The 23,359-nt window shown below is 40.6% G+C and overlaps 1 protein-coding gene across 1 annotated transcript in view; it reads left to right on the forward strand.

Annotated features, from left to right (window-relative positions):
• The window catches only part of LOC133952426 (calsyntenin-2-like), a 238,150-nt gene that overhangs the window by 190,590 nt on the left and 24,201 nt on the right, over positions 1-23,359 (forward strand). Inside the window, exon 9 of the mRNA XM_062386854.1 lies at positions 17,565-17,727. Within this exon, the coding sequence (XP_062242838.1) occupies positions 17,565-17,727 (163 nt within the window). The remainder of the gene's footprint in view (positions 1-17,564; positions 17,728-23,359) is intronic.

The raw sequence follows: 23,359 nt of genomic DNA on the forward strand, positions 1-23,359 counted from the left end.
GTTGGTGGATGGGACATAAAATGTTTTTTTTTTCCTCAAAGATGGTTCGTGTCATTTTAGGTATATTTTTAATCACACTCGTGTTTGTTCAACTGTTTATTTTCCGAGTAAGTTTTTAACTTAATTAAAATTAATTAACAGTTTGCTATGAAACAGGGTGAAATGTCATGATTGACAGCTGAGACCCAGTCATGATGGGTGTCCACTCCAAAATCAGTACATCACAGACTCCAACTGACAATAATAAGCAAGAAGCTGTACCTGTAACTATTTATATTTTAGCTTAATTTCTTTTTTCAGCTGAAGTTAGTCTCAATGTACCAAAGGTAAATCCAAGCTACTTCATTATCAGTGACAGGTTCATGTCAAGTCTTGAAGGGATAGTTCACCCACTCACTCATTATCTATTCACAGCTATGCCGATGGAGGGTTAAATGTTTGAGTCCACAAAACACTTTTGAAGTTTCAGGGATAAACAGACAAATGCAAATCAATCTTCAGACATAGTAAAACAACAGAAAAAAAAAAAGCCTCCATACTGCTCCCCTTGTGTCATCCAATTGTCTGCTGATGTTGTATTTGTTTCGTGGTTGTTTTGTATGTTTGTCTCTTTTGTGAGCAAGATAACGCAAAAACCACTAACGCTCCACCAGGAAAAGGATGTGGCGAAGGATGTGTTGATAGGTCAGATCCCATCACGTTTTGGTGTGGATTTATTTTTATCTCTTTAACGCTGCAGGATAGGGAGTTTTGTGACAGTGTTACTGATTTCCCTGGGAAAAATGTATGGATCTTGATGAGACAAAAAACTGGCGCATGTAGTGGGCTGATATATGAGTTTGAAATCTGATGCAGTTTGAATGAATTTAGGGGAACCACCGGGCCTTTGCGGAGCACCATTCTTGTTTGTGTTTGTAGTCAGACAGACTCAAGTCCAAGTCTCACATGTAGTAATTTTGGATGGGGAAATGGTCTGCTGGTTGGACAGCATTCGTGTGTGTGTGTGTGTGTGTGTGTGTGTGTGTGTGTGTGTGTGTGTGTGTCTGTGTGTGTCTGTGTGTGTGTGTGTGTGTCTGTGTCTATCTCTACTGTTTCACACTTGATTGTAGGTTATTGTGTTTGGGTCTCTGAGAAAAACGGATCACTTTGTGGTGAAGGCAAAAGGTTAAAGCAGCTGATCTGTGCTGTTCATCATATTCATCTGGAGAAAACAGCTTTGCTGAATCCCCTCTTCTTCCTGCACTCTCCATTGACCTTTTGCCCTTTTCACCCTCTTACCTCCTTGATGACTTTAACTGATTTGTCTTGCTTTCCAGCCAAATGGTGTTCTCCGAACCCTTCTCCCTGGACTTTCTGCCTACACAAAACTTTTTAAGAGGGAACATTTATTTGCAACGCAGCACTTGCCTCGGACAGTCTGGAGCACTGGAGGATTGAGTGTAGCTGTCAGAATCTGGGCTGAAGATTTATTGTGCACATCCCACCCAGACCTTAACTGTGGTCAGAGAAAAGGACAAGAAAGCGAGCATTGAAGTAAAGATAGAGATGGAATGTCGGAGGAACAAGGGCGCCTGGTGGAGGGCTGGTAAATATGGTGTAGGAGTATCGGCAGTGCACATGTCACGGTTTAGGTAATCAAGAGGAGGCGTGTGATGGATGTTGTGTGGCAGTAGGCGAGATGGCACGATATTTCCCCCCAGTCTGTCTCCTCTCACCGCTCTGCTAAAGGTCTGTGGCAACCTTTTGCACTGCTTGGTTTGTACTGACAGTTTAAACCTGTGGGACCATGTTTTACTTTTCGTTCTCTTGCTCTCTCTCTGTTAGAGACATCAGCAGCACCTCGATGCCACAGTCTTCTGCTCCATTGTGATATCTGCTGCTGTATTCAATGTAGCATTAGGCCGATATATACCATAGCCCAGGAGACAGAAACTCACTGTGTCTGCCAGACTGATGCAGCAAACAAATCCAGCATCATGCATGCATTAATGATGACTTCAGGCCCAACAAGGAAAACTTCTACCTTATATACTACGATTCCTGCACTTGTTACTGCCGTCAGCCAGTGTTCAGCATCGAACTCACAACACAACACAAACTTTCCTTTGGAACATATCAAGGTTGTTCAATCAATTTCAGCTCATCAGTCAAGGATTAGACTTTTCTTTTTTTACAGTGCACATTTCCATCTGTATATGTGACATGGTTCTGAAATGATCCACATGGAAGTATCTGCAAATCCTTCCTTTGAGTTTCTGCTCAATGTCGACATGAATTTATTGAATAATTCATTCACATTTGTCAGCTGCACATTCGGCTGCGGACCTCCTGCTTTACTGCATCATTAAGTTATATCGCTGTGGAGGCCTTAATTTGGCTGGAGTCACTGACACGTTCATTAAACTAGTCTTTGCTTTGTGACGTTTGCATTATAATGCTGGATACCGAAGAGAGCAAATTGTGTCCATAAATGGATACACACGGGCAGCCACAATACTCGGGCTGTGGCATTCAAATCATAACTGGTGGGAATGAATGGGCTCAAATTGTGCCAAGTTAACGTTCCCCACCAACACCATTACACCACCAGCAGCAGCACTAAATCGGGTTGGAAACATCCTCTGCCATCTGCAGCCTCTTCAGACCAGACTTCAACTGTCCAGTTTCAGACTGTGCCCAAGGCAGCTCAGATTTATGTTCTTGGTTGACAGTGGATGTGGTCCTCTGCTGCTTTGTATTCACTTGTTGATAGCTGATTGTCAACTCCAGCTATCTCCCTTTTCTCCTCTGACCTCTCTAATCCACAAATCAAAGTGCATTTGTATAGCCCACTTTCACAAAGCACAGTTAACCTCATTGGGTTTAACAATCTGTACAAGGTGCAACATCCTCTGTTCTGAAGGAGAAACTAAAAAAGAAAAATCTTAACAGGGGGGAAAAGGAGAGTCACATGTGAAGGATCCCTCTCCCAGGACCAACAGAAGTGCATTGTCATGTTAAACAGAGCACATCAACAGCATCCAACAAGAAGGTTGGAACTCCAGTCCATGTTGTATTTTGTACTGCATTGGATGTTTCCAGGTTTGACCGTGTAACATTGTATTTACTTTGGTTTACACTCAGGAACCAAGTCGTTTTTGCACATTGGATCCACAGGCGCAGACTGTAAATCACAGTTTATAAACCATTCAAACTGATTTTTCAATCCACAGCCTACATATTAACAAATTACTCTTTTTTTTTTTCCCTCGCCAGCCTCAGGGGGAGCTTCGTAACTCCATACATTTTGTATATTTATGTATCGGGTGATTCTGCAAGATCAGACTTGATCAACACAATCCAACCAACTAGCCTCTACGCTGCATTTTAAACAGGCACTGCACTACTTTACTCAAACAGGGGATGTCTGCTACAGAAATCAAAAGTACTTCTTATTATTTAGTGTACCCTTCATGTCCCTGCCAATAAGTAAACAAGCTGAATAAGGCCTAACCAAGGCAGTTAGTTCATATTGAGTTACACAAGACAGCGAAGGTAATATAATATGCTGGGGAATTTTATTCCATAATATAATATGCTGAGAGAGTTGCTCTAAATGTAGCCTCAAGGTGTGATTAATCTGTATACTCCCCCCAGGCTCTCGACCTTCAAGGTCCGAGTAAAACCTCCACACACTCTCTACACAAAGTGCCGTTGTGTCAGTGCTAGACTTTAGTGCACTTCTATCTGGCACTAGCCTGGATGCCAGACAAACTTAGCCCCGCCCACAACATTTGAGGTCGGGAAGTTCGGTCTGGAGTTGCCCGACCGGGTCAATTATTAATTTAATGTCATCCATGTTGAAGAACTTCTCCGCTGTTTGCTCCGTTAAATGTCGGATGGCGCGGTGCATACATCACATACTACGTTGCTCTGATTGGTTGTAGGTCTATCCAATTGAGCGAAGAGGAATTTTATTTCCTGGTCAGTTGAAACACGCCCCATAATCACAGCCCAATGGAGCGGTCTCAGACTCACATTCTGACTAGAATTGTGAGTCTGACAACGTCAGGCTAATCTGGCCCTGCTCCAAACCATTTTCTGTGACATTCAGATCACGGGATGTCTGGCTGAATGCTTATTTGCATTTTTATATTTTGTCAGTCCGGAGTGAAGAGACTATAAGGACAGACACCTTATTTCATTTTGTTTTTATCAGCCACATACTGTATCATTCAGTCCATATCATCTACCTCCACATATCAAATATAAAAATACTGCAGGCCCAGGACAGTGTCTGTTTACAGCCTGTTTCAAAATATATGTATCAGTGCACAAACACTAGATACTGATGCAGACAGTGACAACTCTCAGCTGAAGCTACAGATTTCCTGGTGCAGCTAAAGAGATGAAGTAAATTTATTTTACCTGAATAATGTCTCTTTGCTAACAAATTCAAAGAAAATAGTTTGTGGACCCTGAGAATGAATATAAAATATTATGTGAGTAAAATAATTCCTAAAATTAACAACATTACACTAATAATAACAAACTGAATGTATGTCTGCTGTTAGTTTAGTGTCTTGTACAAAAAACGAAATTATATAACACAATATCCTTTTTTATATTTCAGTGTTTTCTGTTTAAGATGTCATATCCAGCAGTGAACCAAGTTGTGTCCTCATCTGTCTTGCACATAAATATGGTTCAGCACAACAAAGAGCACAAATCAATTTTAAATCATAGCAGGGATTTTTTCTTCTGCATTTATTTTGTTGTGGCACTGTTAAACACTGACGTACTCTGACAGTCAAAGTGGCCACAATGAGGTGGAAGCATTTGTGTAAGATGTTCAGCCAAGAGAGCACAAGACGATATGGCTGTCAATTTAACTTAATGCAGACACACAACACTTCGACTGAATCTATTTGAGGAGCACTTCTGATAGATAATTGATTTCTTTGTATAACACTTCTTCTGAGCTCTTGACAAGCATTGAAAATAGGGAATAGTTTTTTTTCTCAATAGCCATTTTATTTTTGAATGCATCCTTCTTGGCCATAAGAAAAACACATATTTCACACTGTATCTTCTCTAAAGTGATGGCTGGAACTGCTTATTTTTGATGATGATGAGGAAGAGGTGAACTCGCAAATTGTTCCACACTCACTAGAACTTGGAGACAATTAGCTGATGTGTCATAAAGAGTGGAGGCAAGGGAAATGATGATGATGATGATGATGATGATGATGATGATGATATTCACAGTTGGCTTACCCCAAAACAAGTAGCTCCAACAAATCGTCACCTCTGTGCTTTGTAAGTTGTCCAATTTCAGTAATTTCTTTCTTGTATCAAACACAAAAATGATTGGATTTTTTGCTTGTTTACAACAGTTAAGAGAAAATCTGGAGAGTCCTTTTTGATTTTTTTCAATGTCTTTTGCTTTATCCGTAATTTACTCCACGAGTGTTCTTCGACAAAAAACGACACTTAAAAAACTCAAAAAACATGTTGTTCTATTGTGTTTTTTTGTATACCTGAAAAAAAATTCAAGTTATCTTTAAGTAGCTATTTTGTATTTATCAATTGTCTCGGATCACATTGTTCACTCACTTAAAAAAAGAAAATCTGGTAAAATAGGGTCAGATGTCAGATTTATATTATAATTATAATACGGTTGAATTGTGTTGAAAAAAAAAAACATAAAATAACAGTTAATAGTATGTTAGTGTGTACCACAAATACAGTACGTGCACAATTACACATAACAAAAAATAATTTCCTATGTCCTTTCATGTGTCATATCACTAAACATTTTGATATTTCATGCCACTTCGGAGTAAAAACTGTGTCATTGTGTAAAATACAAAATAAGAAGGACAAGATAAGCTTTTCTGCCAGAGCTGCGTGAATACTGGTGTTCTCAGAGAACTCACAGCATGATGAACATTGTGACCTGTCAGACATGCAGTTAAGCAGTAATGATGCTCAAACCTGGAAACAGGCAGGAGCCCAATCATTTGAATTTAGCAATGTAAGCTGTAGTGACAAAATGTTCTTTCAACAACTAGATCTCTGCACTATGATTGTGTAGCAAAGTGCTCTGATTTTCAAAGGTACGTACAAATCGTTTTTGTCCCCATCAACTCAAATTAAAAACATTTTACATTAACGATCCTGCAAAGCTTCTGCAATTTGGCAAACTTAGGATGAAAACAGATTTAATGACTCATATCTCATAAGACGTGTACTATATGAGCTGCTGTCAGTCCAGCATTAGCTCTGTTTTTATTTTATTCCCATAGGTCAACGATCCATTGAGGCGCTAAGGGACGATCTATTTGGCGCCACCAAAACATTCCACTAAAATTTACCCAGCAGGCTACGTGGATTCATGTTTACACGTATGGTTCATCTGCTGAAAATGAGGCTTCTGAGGAGCAATAACATGGCAATTACCTACTCATGATGAGCTGTGTCTGCCAGTTCAAACCCAGGACAGTGCATTCTGTTTACATGGTGCTGGATGTGTATGTATCCCAGACCAATGAATCCCCAAATTTGTAATGTCACAGTACTTTTCTCCACTCTAACCACTCTGTTGCTCTCTATGAACCCAACAGGGAAGGAGAGTCAATGTGATCAGTCTCACTAGAGTGGCTGTGCAGCCTAAAAACTGTGCTTGTGCGGGTGCGTGTGTGTGTGTGTGTGTGTGTGTGTGTGTGTCTGTATGTGTGTGTGTGTGTGTGTGTAGCCCATTATGAACGTTTGAAGAGGTCATTTGGCTGTTGACTCCCAGACTCTGCTGGGAGCGGCTGTATAATTGCCATTCTAATTAGTCACTTTTGCCAGCCGGTAATTCATAGTAACCTTCAAGTACATTTCCCATTCACACACACACATAGACATGGACTCAGGACAGCGTGAACTGACAGACATGTACACACAAACAGCAGCAACTACTCATCCTTTATCATCCTCTGGTAATTGTTTCTTCTATTTTTACCATTATAGGCTCTCAGACACCGTTTTTCGAATGCTTACAACAATTGACATGGTAATGGCTTCCATGTTGACACAGAGCTGATGATGATTTATGGCAATTATGTGTCAGTAAACAGCACTTTTGCTGTTCGAATCTGGAGGAAAAGACCGACGAAAATGGGTCCGCCTGAGAGCCTGTGCTTTAATGACACAAACAATCACTGAGCTTTAGAGACAACAATTTGACAAAATGTGTGTTTTTTGTACAAATTGTGGAAACACAATATGATGTGAGGCAGAGACAAATAGAACTCCAATTAAAGGCCTCAAAATGACTGTGAATTAGTTATTTTTTTGCATATTTTTGGTCAAGTTTTCTCACAATATGGAACTGTATGGCATGGCCCTGTTAATTTGTGGTCTAGAGTGCATTTAGGTTCACAGCAGCGAAAACCATGTAGTCACATTAATACCAGGTCAGAATTGGGTCCTTCATTAGCCAATGCTAACAAAGATTATTTTTTTTTTGCTAGAGTTCAGACACATGAACATCTCAATGGTTGATTGGTCCCTCAGAATGACTCACATTAGCCCGTACAGCTCTCGGAGGTGATGCTGCCAACCACTTATTCAATTTGACATGAAACTTAAAGTTACAGGAATGTCCTGCTATAGCAGCTTTGTTAAAATGTGATAATTTACTGGCTCATTTGGTACCCCTCACCCCCACACACACACACACCCACCCAATCCACTAACTTCGTCTTACACCTCTACTTTCACTTTGTTTCCACAGTAACTTTCTCATTCCCTCCCTAGCTCCTCCTCCCCACTCACCCCTCCTTAAGTCACCTTGTTTTCAGTGCTCATCAATCTCTGTTGTGGATCCTTCCTCCAGGCAGCTGGCCATACCCCCTTAACTCCCTACCTCCACCTCCTTCACTTCATCTGTCCCCCACCCCTCCCTCTCCTCAGACCTGTTCCCCATGTCCACACTAGAAGAATTAGAGACACTTTTACAATCCAATGCAATAGGTAACCCTGTAACAAATTCCATCTTTGTGAAGATTGTGTTGTATATCTAAAGAAGTGCTTCTCGTGTTGGATTTAATGTTACTTCAATTTACTACTGATGATTTTAGATACTCTACGTTTAGCCACTAATCTGAGGTTAGCAAAAAAGTTAGTTAGTCAGAATTATAAGAGATTAAAGCTCACAGTTGTCCTGTCACTATGTTGTGATGTAGATAAAAACGTCTACATAGAAAAAAAGCCTGGACTCCTGAAATAAACCAGTTTTTTTAACATTTATTTTAAATTACAAGTCAATTTACCAGGGGAATATCAGGAGATCAGCCGGAAGAAGTGGGTGGAACATCTTGTTAGATTAAACTTAAGTATCAGAGATTGTTTCAGAAACTTTGTCTATTCTGAGAAAAGAACCACACTGACCTGATGGATATTGCCTCTTTTGTGTCATATAATTGGTTACATCTTTATGATATCCAAATATTTCTCATAGTTCCACAATAAGATCGCTTCAAGATTTTGAATCCTGAGGGAGGCAAACTCCCTCCTGCTTATTTCCTAAAAAATGTTTGATTCTTTTTCTCAACAATTCTTGTTATATTACAACTTTATTCTGGAATTGTGGATTTATTTTTCTTTAAAATGGCATTTATAAATGAAATCAAACATGTCAGGCCATGTCAGTAGGCAAAACATTTTATAGTTGTTTCGAAAGGCTACACTCATAAACACGGTGAAAATTCTGCCCTCATAAAGAAAGGTGAATCTTAATGGAATTCATGATGGTGCACTTGGTTGATCACTTTGTGTTGGCTCTCTGGTTTAAAAAGAAGTCAGATGAAGACCCTCCAATTGTGACTTTGGCAATGTGGGTTCCAGACACTGTTCAATGACCTTATGCACTAAGTCTGAAGCATACTGGGACGCGTAGGGTAATTTATTCAAAAGATTGAAGCGGTATTTGTTAATGCGTTTTCTGAGTGTCCTGTTGTCATGACCATTCCCTCTCATAAAGGTGGATGTATCATGATGTTGTTTTTGGAACGGGGTCAAGAGGGAATCATAAGGTGCAAAGTGAATGAGAAGTGTAATGTGAAAAGCAGAGGACTGATGGAGAGGTGCAGAAAGTGGAGGAATGGTCTGACTGGATGTCCACAGGAAGGAGCTTCTGTGGCGTTCTGTTGACAATAAGTCAGTTGAGCCTGTGGCTGGACGTGATCCTTTAGTTGACTGAACAGCAGGTAGAGGGGTTGGAGACATTGTCCATGATGAAAAAGAGTTTTGACAGAATCCTCCTCTCGGTGACTTCATGTAGAGGATCCAGCTCCACCCCAAGACCTAAATGACCTTCTGAATTAGTTTGTAGAGTGTGGGTGCCAGCCACCCTCAGGCAACTGCTCCAGCCGACCACGCTGAGAAAATGGCACCAACCACCACAGGTCATATGGGGAGTTTTTACGGCAATGACAAATTACCTGTTCTGACATCCAAGACATGTTACACCTTGAACAGCTGGTTCACTACTTATCAATGATACTTGAAAATGAGAGATGACAATGAAAAACTTTTCTTGCAGCAATATGAGTTACACTCTATTTGTGCCCCTCACAGTGAGATGAGATCCACACCACTCTCATATCTGAACTCTAAATATGAAGCTGGGACCAATTTGAATATTAGGGACATAATATTGTAACTATTGTATTAATCAGTTATTAACACATCAATACAAATCCAAATCTACCTCTAATTGAAAAAACTCCAGACACATTAAAAACACATCACAATTTTGTTAACTCTTTAGATTAGTTAATTTTTGTTAAACTGTAATAATAACAAATGACCCAGATAAACCAAGGGGAACTCTTCCACGACTCTGTCCTCCCCCACACAGTGAATACATTCAGTGCAGGAGCACTGAATGTATGGCTCACAGCAATAGTTTGTCCCAAACTTTAGTTCATGTCTGTTAAGAGTGTGAAAATCCTCAGGACGTATATTTGATAGAACTCGGTCAGAGGGAGATTTTACTTAACTTTGAGTTCATTGTTGATATACAGCTCAATGATTTATTGTTGGAGGTTGTCTCAGGCACATCAGCTGGCTCCACATTAAACAACTTAACAAAATTGTTCAGCTCCTTTTGTTTACTTTTCATTTCCTGAAACTTCTCACCGAATGCCTGAGGGAGTTTTACAAACTCACCAGCGTACTCAGATGTCATAGCAGGTTTTTGATCTTTCAGGGAAGGAAAATGCACTGTGTTTGTACATAATCCGGATTTTAACTTTGTCTATTAGCTCAACCGCTGAAACAAAGCTCGTTCACTAATTCTGCTGAATGAGGTTATAGCTTCTTAGCTATTAGCTTGCTAATGACAAAATGTGTCTGTATAACAGTGTCTTTGTGAGGATGTGTTCTAGTGAAAGCCGCTTGTCGGGCTCACAGACTCCACAGAAGACCATTAACCTCATCCAAGAGTGTTTGTCCTTGCAGCTCATCCAGTTTAGCTTCCAGCTGTAATGATGCTCGAAATTGGATTTTTTCATCACTGTGACCATCGTCCCTCACAAACAAGGCAAACTGGATTTTCTGGCTCTTGTTTGGCTTCAACACAAAAATAATAATGAGTCAATTTTTCTTGGAAAGATTGTCATTCCTTATCAAATGTTTTTTTTCTCGACAATCACCATGACGTTTTACATATGTGAATTGCCTCATGGGCCCCACCCCTGGCTTACTGCTGTCTGTCATTGATTTTGTTTACAGAAATGTTGGCATTAGCCTATGAAGCTGTACGTCTTCCTCACTTTTCCTTCATCTTCTTCAAATCTTTCTTGATGTCATTTATTTTTTCCCTTTTTATTTTTTTCCTCCAATGCTTTCTTTAATCTCCACCCTTCCCCTTTTCCCCGCTGCCACATTCCGATCTCAGATCACCTCGTCTCTTCATTCTTCTACCTCCTCTATCTCGTTCTTCCATCTCTTGTTTGAAGTCAGAGGGTTAGGTTAGGTGACAGATCTCTTATATACTTTCAACTCCAAAGGACCTGAGGCAACAGCTCCCACAGTCATGTTTTAACCGAGAGACAGGCAAGAATAAAAACGACTAAATAAACTGGAGGAAGAAACCGAGAGTGAGATGGAGGTAGGGCAGATTGCAATTTTGTTTTCTTCTCGCTGTCGAGTTCCCCAAGAGATGAGGAGGGATCTTTGATGTGTGATGTTTCCGTTCTCTACCTCCTTCACTCTCGCTTTCACTTTCTTTGTCCTCTGGTTGTTTCACGTCCTCCCTCAACTTTGTTTATGTGGTTATTTATTTCATTTATTCCTTCCATCTGTCAATTTGCATCAGGCACAGACACGGGAAAGTACAAAGGTTTGGGAATACAGAACTTTTTGCTTTGGTTTCATAAGCAATGCGAGCCAGAGCAGCTCCCCTAAACTTTAACTTTGGCTTTGAAGTGTCTGAAGTTGACAATTAATGTTGCTGGATTGTTTTCTGTGCATTCATGTATGCATGCCTGCTAGTGGGTGGGTGTTATTACAGGGGGTATATCCTTGTGGAATTGCTGACTCACTCTTTCTCATACAAACACACACACACACAACCATATACCCTGTGCACATACTCAAGGAGGCCTGAGGCGTGATTCAGATGTGTTTACCTTTGAGCTTGTGCATACGGGATGAATCTTTGTGTTATTTGTAGTTTTGCGATTTTTTTTTTTTTTAATGGACACTGATTCCGACACCTACACACCAGTGTTAATTTTGGCAGCTATTTTTGATTTAGTCTTAGTCTTAGTCTTTTGACAAAAATGCATATTAGTTTTAGTCACCTTTTAGTCATTTTAATCCTTCTTAGTTTTATTCTAGTTTTAGTCGACGAAAACAAATTCCATTTTAGTCTAGTTTTAGTCGACGAAAACGAATTCCATTTTAGTCTAGTTTTAGTCGACGAAAACAAATTCCATTTTAGTCTAGTTTTAGTCGACGAAAACAAATTCCATTTTAGTCTAGTTTTAGTCACATTTAATAGCCACATTAAACTCCTTTTCTATAAAAACATATAGCTGCAGCCTAATAGTTTAAAAATATATATTTAATTTTAAATGTGAAAACAAAAAGGGAGAGCAGGTCAGACTGGAGCCAGACACAGAAACTGCAGCTCGGTACAAACCAACTGCAGCTTCTGCTCTGATGAAGAAGCTGCAGCGCTGATCTCTGAGCAGCTGAGACCAGTGAAACTCTGTGTTTTCACTGTTTTCATAGTTAAGAAGCAGTTGGTCACTGTGAAGCTGCTCCACGAGAACAAGCTCTGCTTTCACTGTGTCTCTCTGAGCGAGTGCGCGAGGCGGGGGGCGGAGCTACAGACCGGAGCGCTATCTGGGGCGCACACACACACATACACAGACACACACAGACACAGTCACTCGCCCGCTCCTGATACTTCATGACGGCCTGATACGATGATGCTTTAAAAATTATTGTGACTTAGTCAACCACCAACATTTTCGTCTCGTCTAGTCACGTCAACGAAAATTAAAATAGATTTCATCTTAGTTTTTATTTTCAAAGATTTGTTTTCGTTACGTCTTCGTCTTGTCTTCGTCATGGAAAATACAAATAGGTCGTTAACGAATATATTTCGTCATAGTCTTCGTCAACGAAATTAACACTGCTACACACACCCAAACACAAAATAGTGAAAGACACAACAAAGTCTTTCTGTGTGTGTCGGGTTGGCATCTTCCCATGCATGGTGATGCACTTGTTTTCCTATAAGGGCGAACACCTGTCAGCCTGACTACAATTTTATTATCTAAGTTCTGCATACTATTTGTTTCAATGTCAAACAACAGCTACTAGGTGTGAATGGTCAACAGCAGTCAGCTGAGCATCTGATCAAAATTGTGTTTTCATTTAGGGTGTGTCCTATTTGAATTTAGCTAATTTAATGGTAGAATAAAATTGAATGGGCCAGGGACGTGATTCAATGGGGCTGGAATCATATAAATACTTTAGGACTTTTGTTGACTCCAAACTGAACTTTGAAGGAAACAGTAAAGCTTTGTCCAAAAGGGGTCACCAGCTTTTGTACTGTTTAAGGAAAATGTCCTTTTTTAATATTTACAAAACCATGCTGGCACTATTTTATCATGCTTTAACAGACTGAGTCAGATAGTGAAATGGTTCAGTTGGCTGATTGGTGAGCATCAGATGAGCGTCGAGTCCCTGTACACCGGACAGTTATGAGGATAGCCAGCTCCATTACCAATGATGACTCACATCCTCTACATGGGGTATTTTAACTTCTACCCCAAGGGGGTGAAACAAAACGCTACAGAAATAGTTTTGTTCCATCTGCAATTGTTCACTTGATCGGGTTATAGCCAAATTTGCACTTTTGTCCTTATCCAGTTTTCTATTGATAGAAAATAATTTTTTTTTTTTTTTTGTGGTCTTGTCTTCTGTCTGTGTGTTCTGATTTTGTTTTGGATGGATGCCTTCTCTTTGTAATGCTGCAAAACAAATCAACCTTAACCTTAACACGTATAAACTCAATCAGAGTGCCATCTCTCGTTCCCTTTAAAAGGAAGGCGCTGCTTTGCACTGGGTGTAAGATAGGGCTCATAAAGCCGATAGCCACACTGCAGCAGTTTTATAGTAGAAGGATTTCACAACTCTGGAAAGTTATCCGGGTGTTGACAACAAATTACCACATTCACAATAGGAGGTAAACATTTGGCCAACACAGCACTTTTCCAATTCACAATGCACTGGACTGGAGAGGATATTTGGCCAGGCTCAACCGTGATATTTTGCCAGAGACCTGTGCAACATATTCTCTGCTGTGCCAGCAGGAAAATGAATATAAATATTTATTGAAATGAATAAAGTGGCTGTGTTTTCTCATGCAGTACTGTTATCGGTCTGGACTCAATCTGTGGCCACTGCTGGCTACAATCGTGACTGTTTTTTGTATGATTTTGCAACAATTCCACAACATTGTCAAGGACTCATTGATTAGATGTTGCTTTGTATAAAGTGATATTGAACCAACAATGCAAAATATAATCTTACTATCAAGTACTGACTCTATGTATGCTTAAAAAAATCGATTTAATGTTTTTTTTTTCTATTTTCACCACCATGATTTCATGGTGACTAAAACGTGAAAATATCTAAATATCCATTAAAACCTTCTCATACTACTTGGGTTAGGGTTACCTTTGACAGAATATTTGTTAATGTTGAAGGCATAGTCTTTATGTAAAGATGGGTGACGTGCCTCCACTTCCTCCCATTGTACAGAAATAAGGCCAAAATATTGAGGTAGTGAGATCCTGTCAATACACTCAACCAATAATGAGTCAGTCTCAGCTGTCAATCATGATGTTTCACCCCATTTAAATAGCATCATATAACTAATTAAAACCAAAATTACTAGAACAATTAACAGTTATTAGTGTTACAAAAATGACTTAAAATGACAGAAAACATATTGATATAAAGTCTATAGTTTCACAATTGAATATTTACGTTTTACCTGGAAGCTCCTAGCAGGCTGCTTTGGAAACATAAACTGTACTTTTAGTTTTGTCTTTAAAGCCCAACAATTCTATCTGATTTCTTCCAATTCTATTCTGTTTTCACCTCCTTGTGGTTTCAAAAGTGGTCCTGACATTTGTGGCTACTTCATTCTCTCCCTCCCTCTATCCCTGTGAGTGAACACCAGCTGACACCCAGCTGGGCGGAAGCAGCCTCTTCTTCGACAAACGCTCCACGCCATCTCCGTCTTTTGAAGCATGAGAGAGCAAGTCACACACTGGGCACTCAGATCCCATATGGGCGCTTGCAGTCTTTGAAATACTGAACAGCTAAAAAGAGGGAAGAAGCGACGGAGCAATGGAAGGGATAGTCTTCACGTGTAAATGTCAGAGGGATTAGTGTGTGTGCTCGTGAATGTACATAACATTACACAAGGGAGCTGGGTAATGAAATGTAACCAGACTGGAAGAAAAGTCTCCAAAATCCAGGTGAAAATACAACTGACACATTAAAGATTAAGAGCTCAAGCATGTGACATTATGTCTTCATATGTATTCATGTGTCCCAGTGTCCTGCAGACATGTGGGGATCACTGTATAAAATGCAGAGGCAGGTGTAGGGTTACCTTGTGCGTTGGACGTGTGTATGTCCTAACATGCTAACAAGCTAATCAGTTAGTAATCACCTAATCAGTTCCAGTCTCATCTGCAGCAACATCAAAACAGCAATCAGATTATTCCCCCGTTGACTCTGAGCACCGACTCAGCAGATCAACATGCTGCGTATGTGTTCAGCAGCTGTGCAGAACCATCACCGATGGGCCAGATGTTGCATCTCGCTCCTCGATAACAGCGAAAATGAACTGGATTGATTAGAAATCCCATCTGCTGCGCTACAGCACCGTGTTATGGAGCGCCCTTCATTAGAGAGTGAGGTTACCAAAGGCTGAGTGTTCATAGGCTGTCCCAGGTTATAAGAGAGGTGCTGAGAGGAGGAGGTGAAGCACCAGGTGGCTGAGTGTTGGCACTGCAGAGGTACAGATGAGCCTACAGCAGAGAAAAGGGACGGGAGAGGAGAGTCGGACAGGAACGCACGAGTGGGTTGCAATCAATTAAAATGCACGGCGGCGACAGGTGAGATGGTCAAGCATGTTGAAGAATGGTACATTCAAACATGTTTCAGAAGAGGTGAAAAAGTTAATTTGCTGATGCATTTCCTGGAGTGTTCAGCAAAGAGCCACTCAGCTTTAAGACTTACAGCTTTTTACTCGATGAATCCCATGGTGGAGCTGAAATCTTCCTTCTTATCCCAAACTATACAGCACAGACTCTTCCCATGGGCACAAACACCTCAAAGGCTGACAGTGGCAAGACATTCACTTTGTTAAAGTCCCTTTACATGAGTTTCTGACAACACCTAAGAAATGCATACAGTACGAAGATAAATATTCAGGTGTGTAAGAGAGAGAGAAGATAATGGGTCATGGCAGGAATCAGATTTGTACTTTCTCTGATTTATACAATGAATGGTAATCCCACACACACACACACACACCCACATCCTCATCATCATCACACTGCATTTACCAATTTGACACCTGTAGAGAAACAAACATCATCATCACAGCTCACTTATAAAAAGCGGCTACTTTCATTTGATATTCAACTAAAATGTGAACATTTTAGTTGAATATTCAGAGAATAATTCATGGATCCTGATAAAAAAAAAAAAAAATTCGGGGAACTGATTTCCTTGTGTATGTGTAATTTGGTGTAGCTTTATTGAATTTAAGGAACTGTTGGGCCTTGGTGGAGGTATATGCACTCTACTATTTGTTCCTGCTTTGATGCAGTGTCACCACAGCACAGACGATATTTATAGAGAAGAATGTATTCACTTTAATGTAGCCGTCTCCTTGCCTGGTGCTTGCTGCATGTTTTACTGCGACTGGAAGAGACAGCCCATATGTCATCTTTTCTTCGAGCAGCTTATTTATATTCTTAATATAATTCATGTTCTATTGCAAGGCAACGTACTGTTACCTGCAGTGGAATAAGACCTGAGCAAAGGCAACAGAGTCCCAAGTCTGTGTTAAGACACGGAGGACCTGATGGATGGATGGGTCAAAAAATGTAGTACTGACGCTCACAAGGCTGCTGTTCACTTCCATGTGAATCTTTCAGTCAGGACGGTTGTATTTATTCATTTAAACCCTAACCCACTTTTCCATAACCATCAGCATAACTTTTTTTTTTCCTTTAACCATGACAATGAAGGCCTCCTTAACTTAAGGTGGTCGTTATTTTAAACCAAACCACAATCTTGGCTTGAATACAACCAATTACTTATGTGCCCAAACTAACCGTGACTGTTGTACAAGGTTACCAATGATTTTTTTATTGCTACTTTGTCAACAAAGGCCTAAAGCTGTCATGTGGGTTATCGGAGGATGAGGACAAGTGCCCTCTAAGATTGTTTGAGACGGAGGATGTGTTGTCTTTATTAATGAACGCTGAGCTGCCATGAACAGTCAACTACATTGATACATTGTTTTTAAGTATCGAGCTTCTTATCAGGGCGGCTGTCAGCACTGAATTTCTTGGTATCACAACCTGGAGACGAATTTACTTTCTGCATTTTAAGCCATAAATCAGTCAGACTTCTTCATTAACCATACTTAATATATGAATATTCAACATTTCCACTAGCATTCCAAAATATTCCTGGAATTGTGGAAGTGCTTTGTGACAGACAATTATTCAGAAAACGTCATTCCTCATGGGTTCTACAACTTCTTTGTTCTTTTGACTCCAACACAGTCTGTATTCTGTGAATAATGTGAATGAACAATCAAGCGTGTTGTTACCTCTGAAAACAAGATGATGATTTAGAACCACCTACAGAACAATACTGAAATCTACTTTCAGGAATTGATGTTAAAGCTGGTGAGCTAAAGTGGAAAGAAAAAGTGAAGCAATCTGTTTAATGACTGTTTCTCTTTCTATCATCTTTAGATCTGTGACAAGGAGTGGCATTACTACGTCATCAATGTGGAGTTCCCAGTGGTGACGCTCTATGTGGACGGAGTGACCTACGACCCCTACCTGGTGACGGACGACTGGCCCATCCACCCCACACAGATTGATGTGCAGCTGACAGTTGGGGCCTGCTGGCAAGGTGGGTGGGCAGAGCCACTTAGTCAGTTCATTATTTTAAAAGGGTTAATTCATCCTGACTTAATTAAAAGTAAAACAATTTAGCTGGAGCAGAAGTTTCAATATAAAAGTCCCAGTAAAATTAGGTATTGAGGGCTTTTTCCTAACTGATTGAATACTGCGTGGGTCTGTGGGCAAGTTCAAGAACATACATTATACTGTCTGATGTACAGACAAAGGAGCCATCGGATATTGAACATGTTTTCTGGCCTTGAATGAACGATGTAATTATCAGAAGAGCACTTAGTCTGCCTTTGACAAACAGTTGAACCAGTCTGAACGAAGGCGTACAATTACACTGCCCTCCAAAGTGATAGCTGCTACTAATTGCACAAGGGCAGAGTAAAGGGCTCTTTTTCACACGGTACCGACTGCCCCTGATTTGATCGCCCAAATGAGACTGCTCAATGATGCTTAGCCTCGATAAAGAGTCCTGATATCTCTCCGTGCGGGAGCAGGAGCAGGCCATCGCGCGTTTCTTTCAACTGCGGCGGTGACAGCCCGCCACACAATACCCAGCTCATTCTCCTCCTCCCCTCCCATTTCTTTCATTGAACACTGCAAGCCCCGAGGAGGATTAAAAGGGCCATGAATAGAGGAATGACTTCAGAGACATATGTCTGCTCTGGGGCTAAGCCTCTGAAAAGAGTTGCAAAGGCAATACTGATCTTAAAATAAGCCATTATCCACAGCAGGCTGCCTTTTCAAGGCAAACAGAGGGGCATTTAAGTGTCCAGCATCTTGATTGCTAAAATGAGCTTTTCTATTGTCCAGCCGGCTTATGTTTGCTCTGAATGGGGTGTTTTTGTTCTTCTTTTCTTGAGCAGTAGTGAAAAGGAATTCAACATATGTTTTGAAGCATCCAGTTTTAATGTCTGGTGTGTATTCCAATGGTGTTGGCACGTGATGATTTAGAGTTCCGAGAGGATATTAAATGATACAGTTTGCAAACGGATGGCAGAGTAAATAAAAACATTTGTCAGCTCAAAGCAGTGGAGTTCCATGCAAGAGTTATATTTTGCAATATTTAATTAAATTTCATGATGGAGTTACATGGTTCATAACGCTTAACTGGCCTGTCAGCATTGTCTAATAGAAATTGATTCTGTCCTGATCACAGCAAATGAATATAATTTATAATAATCATATTGAAGATATTTATCCAAAGAAGCCATTCCACTGTGCTGGTGTGATATTTTACAGCTTCAGTAAGTGTGTAAATTCTTTGCAATGAAACTGCTTCAGTTTCCCATTATGGGCTGCCAACTAACATGAATCAGCTTATATTAGAAGAGGAGTTTTACAACTCGTCTGCACAGACACTATAGTGTGAGCAGCACGTTAGCAGAGCAGCGGTATTAGCTTATGATGCCTGATATTGGCAGTATCATGTGAACTTATCTTTACTCCTTTTGGTTTGTATGTAATATTTCAGTTAGAACATTAAACAAACAGCTGAAGTGGATCATCTGTTTTTCCTGGTTTACAAATACAGACAACACAGAAGAAAAGGATTAGTACCGCTGAAAATTGTTGGGGGCAGTGTTGCTAAAAGGTAAAATGACACAACCAGAGATTATGAGGAAGAAATTTTAGTTATTGAGGAACTTTCGAGGTGAGACTTTGTGAGTTTATTGGACAGTAGCAGACAGTTTGGTATATGCCTCAGGTCTTTGTGTAAGTTCCACACCATAGACTGTATAAAGAAGGATGACATGGCGTCTCCTCAAAAGTGAAGTTAAAGTGTGCCAATTGCACTATGGAGGCAGGCTGCAATGTAGGCATTATTTCCCCAAACCCATGTTAGCAGATGGGACATAGACCAAACACAAAAAATGATGTATACAAGTCCACTCCTTTTATATTAAATGTAATTGCAATCTGATTGCTGTTTGGCAGACTCTGGCTCTAAATTATGATTTCGTATCCGATGTATTTTTCTAATTATGGGAGCAAGTGGAGATACATCATCCATCTCTCCACTCCATGATCTACTCTTACACGGTTCTTAAAAGAACAAATATTTAAAACTTTTGTGTGTGTTTGATACCTCTTTGTGTAACACATTGATAAACCTACTGGGAAAGTGCTGGACTGCATTGCTCCTTAAGTTACATAAATCAAAGTTGCTGGTTTGACCAATTGCGTCAACAAAGGCACTGAGTTCTCTGGCCACAATTATTGCACTTGAACATTTCATTCAGGCCTATTTGGATGGAGATGTCCCCCGAACCATCCATCCTCCCTCCTTCACCTTGGAGAGTAAAGTGCTGGCATTTTACCCCCTGACCTGGTGGAGGTTGTTCATGTTCAGAAGCGTGTGCAGTCAGACAGCGTACAGCTACATAGTCACCTCGCCTCACTCTTCTTTTTCCTCAACTATGTAATTGCACACTGCTGCGTTGACTCCCGAACATCTAGCAGCAAACTGACCCCAAGAAGTGTTGATGGTTACATACAAGCTCAAATTGAATCAGAATCAGAATCAGAATTATTTTTATTGCCATGTATATTTGCACATACAGGAAATTGCCTTGGTGTGGTTGGTGCACATAAATAACTGTATATATATATACAGTGTAATGGTATATGTACAGTAAATCTCACAGTAATGGTATCTCAAACGCTTACACTTTGGTCCTATATCCGGCTCTCCCCTGCCTCTGCACTTACATCTGTTGCTCCTCTGGAAATGACGCAAATCAAGCAGAGTAAAGAAGAGAGTGAAGATCTATAGAGCAAGGAGGGCTGCACACCATAGCTGACACAAAATAAAAACCAGTCTGTGTAAAGTGGAAGGATCAGCGGTTTTATCACCCGTATCATAGCCGCTCCGCAGCGTCTCAGTAATCCCCTCTCCTCTGCTTTTCATTTTTTAACCTCTGTCTGAGACCCTTAATGGTTTCTCTGGCCACGGCCAAAATTGATAACATCTGTCAGGAAGGGACTGAGTGAAAAGGTGGATATCTAGAGAGAGGACAGAGGCAAAAAATTGAAGTGAGTAGTAACTTGGAAAAGGTAAGGCAGCAGGTGAAGCATAAAGAAAGAGGCAAGAATGGCTTATATGACTTGGCATAGTTTGTTATATTAGAATCCAAATGTGACTCTGTGTTAGATAGACTTCACTCCCCTGATTATCTGGTACCTGGCAGGTATCGGCACACGCAGGAGACGGCTTTAAATATGCAGAAGGTTTTAAATATGCAGGAGACAGCTTTAAATATGCAGGAGGTGGATTAAAATACGCAAACAGGTGTGGTTATTGTTGTGAACTGAAACTAGAGTTGAAGATGCAAGTGAGATCAGAGTGGTCCTGCCATACCTCAAAAAGAGGTGTATATTTTTCAGCATATTTTGATTGCAGAAACACCAACATGATCCATAACCAATACATCTGGTTTGCACCTGATTTTTACAGTGCATGAAATTGGATGTTCATGGCTTTTTGAGTTGCTTGTCAACTTATCTGTTGTGCGTGGCAGACAAGACAGACTGCAGTGATAACAGTGGCAGATTTACCACTCGGAGTTCCTTGTAAATTTTTATAGCACTGGGTCCACAATGTCAAACACAGACTTTATCGATTTTGCTTCTGAAATGTGGCTGGTGGGTTTTATCAGCTGTAGTTACCGAAATAAATCTTCATGACTTGGTTTTTGTGCTACAAAAATCTTGTATAAGAAGTATTTTTGGCACTTGATGGCAACATACTTGATATTGGCGTCTTGTTGTTGTGTTGCATGAATCAAGTTCTAAATTATTCATACGAAATCAACCAGTAAGGGGAAGAGTTTAAGCGTGGGAAGTTTGATAGCTGCCCCCATATGTCTTTATATACACAGTTTATTTCTAGATCTTCCCAGTCAAGAAAAAGGCTTCATCCGTCTCTTGTCTGTTACGGTAGACAGGAAGATGGAACGCCACTGGGTTAATATGTTCCCCTGGGTACCTCACATCAATTGGTAGGACTCTGTTATCTGCTCCCGGAGTGATAACGGAGCTCTTCTCAACGGGCCATAGTGGCCATATAGTGTAGCTGCAGGTCACCAATCGTAGGGATGATTAAAGTCGAAGGTCTGCAGTGCATTTCCTTCACATTTTCACACCAGGGAAGTGAGGCATGATAAAGTGTTTCCAGCGGTGCTCCCAGCTGGGTCTCAACCTGCACTGGTTGACTCTTTCTGACCCTGGGAGCATAACCGAGGGCAGTGATGAATGTGCCTGTCCCATCAGGAGGAAATTATGGGAGCCTGGGTCAAGCTTGGCGCTGTCTGATGAGGTCAAGGTTTTTTTAAATGAGTATTTCCCCAACCCCACTTACTGTCGAATATCACAGAGTGCTTTGCCCTGTCACCAGCTGGATTGTCTGGTCCACGGACTAAAATGATTTCTTCCAGTTGAGACTAAGAAGGACTGTCTGGTGGATCGGAAGTGCACTCGGTTTGCAGTAGTAAACTAAACCCTCAACTCATGGCAGAATACCATGAGTACCATCAGGAATACCAATGCCTCATTATTTTATAAGTGTCAAAGCTAAAGGTTCACCCAAATAAAATGTAAAAAAAAAATATTAACATTAGGTTTGGCAACAAAGGCCATATTGACAAGGTTTTACGAGGTCCAGTGCTCGGATATATCAATTTATACCTTTCCCTCACGTCTTTTGTACTCCGCAGCTGATGATGATTAGATAAGAATTAACGGATCATAAACGCATACTGTCCATTGAGACAAATTGTGGTTGGGAGCTGACTAAGTGCAAACAGGGAGAGCTCTGCTTGCCAAGAAATGGTTTACACTTTTAATTGTAAAACTTTTTAGCCATGAAGGTCAAGCATTAATGGGTGAAACTCTGTTGTCTTGCTCCTGGCAGAGCTGTGGCAGGATTTTAACTCATGACAGGGTAGCAGAACAGCAACTGACAGATTTAGCTTTCACTACTTTGGCCTTCAACACATCTATCACCCACGGGTCCCCCAGTGCCCACATATGACCCTTCAGGTTGTGCAAGTGACACCCATCTGCCACAGCCTCACAACATGACTGTATAGTTTGTCATCTGGTGGGACCCAGCTAGTTATATTTGTCTGCAGCGAGACAATGATGCAGCAGAGCTGCGAGGGGCCCAGTCTAGTTTTTATGGCCACAGAAGAAGAAGGAAGGAAGCCATACCAGCACTGTCAGAGTGATTAGATTGGAATAATCAGGAAAAAATATACAGCGCTGGTTGGAACAGATATTAATTTTACATAGAGCGTCTTGAGGTAGAATCATTTCTACAGATGGCTCACCATATGCATAGGTTGAGGGAGTCCAAATTTCTAAGCAGTAAAGGGTATTTGGGAGGTCACTCTGATTGTTTTTCAGGTAGAAAATCAAGGAAAAGTGTGTAGAGGTTATTGAAGGTGAACGATTAGCAGCTGGCTTCAGGTCAGAAGGCAGTTTAGATCAACAGTGTAGCTACTTTCGCGTCCCACTCAACTTTCCCATCCCAGTTGATTTAAAAACAAGAAGAATGTGCCTATTATGCCAATGTCTTTAATAGAGTGACTTTCGAGTAATCAAGATCTTTGCTTCCTCCCATGCTGGTGAAT

Source organism: Platichthys flesus, chromosome 4 (genome assembly GCF_949316205.1).
Source record: "Platichthys flesus chromosome 4, fPlaFle2.1, whole genome shotgun sequence".
NCBI lineage: Eukaryota > Metazoa > Chordata > Actinopteri > Pleuronectiformes > Pleuronectidae > Platichthys > Platichthys flesus.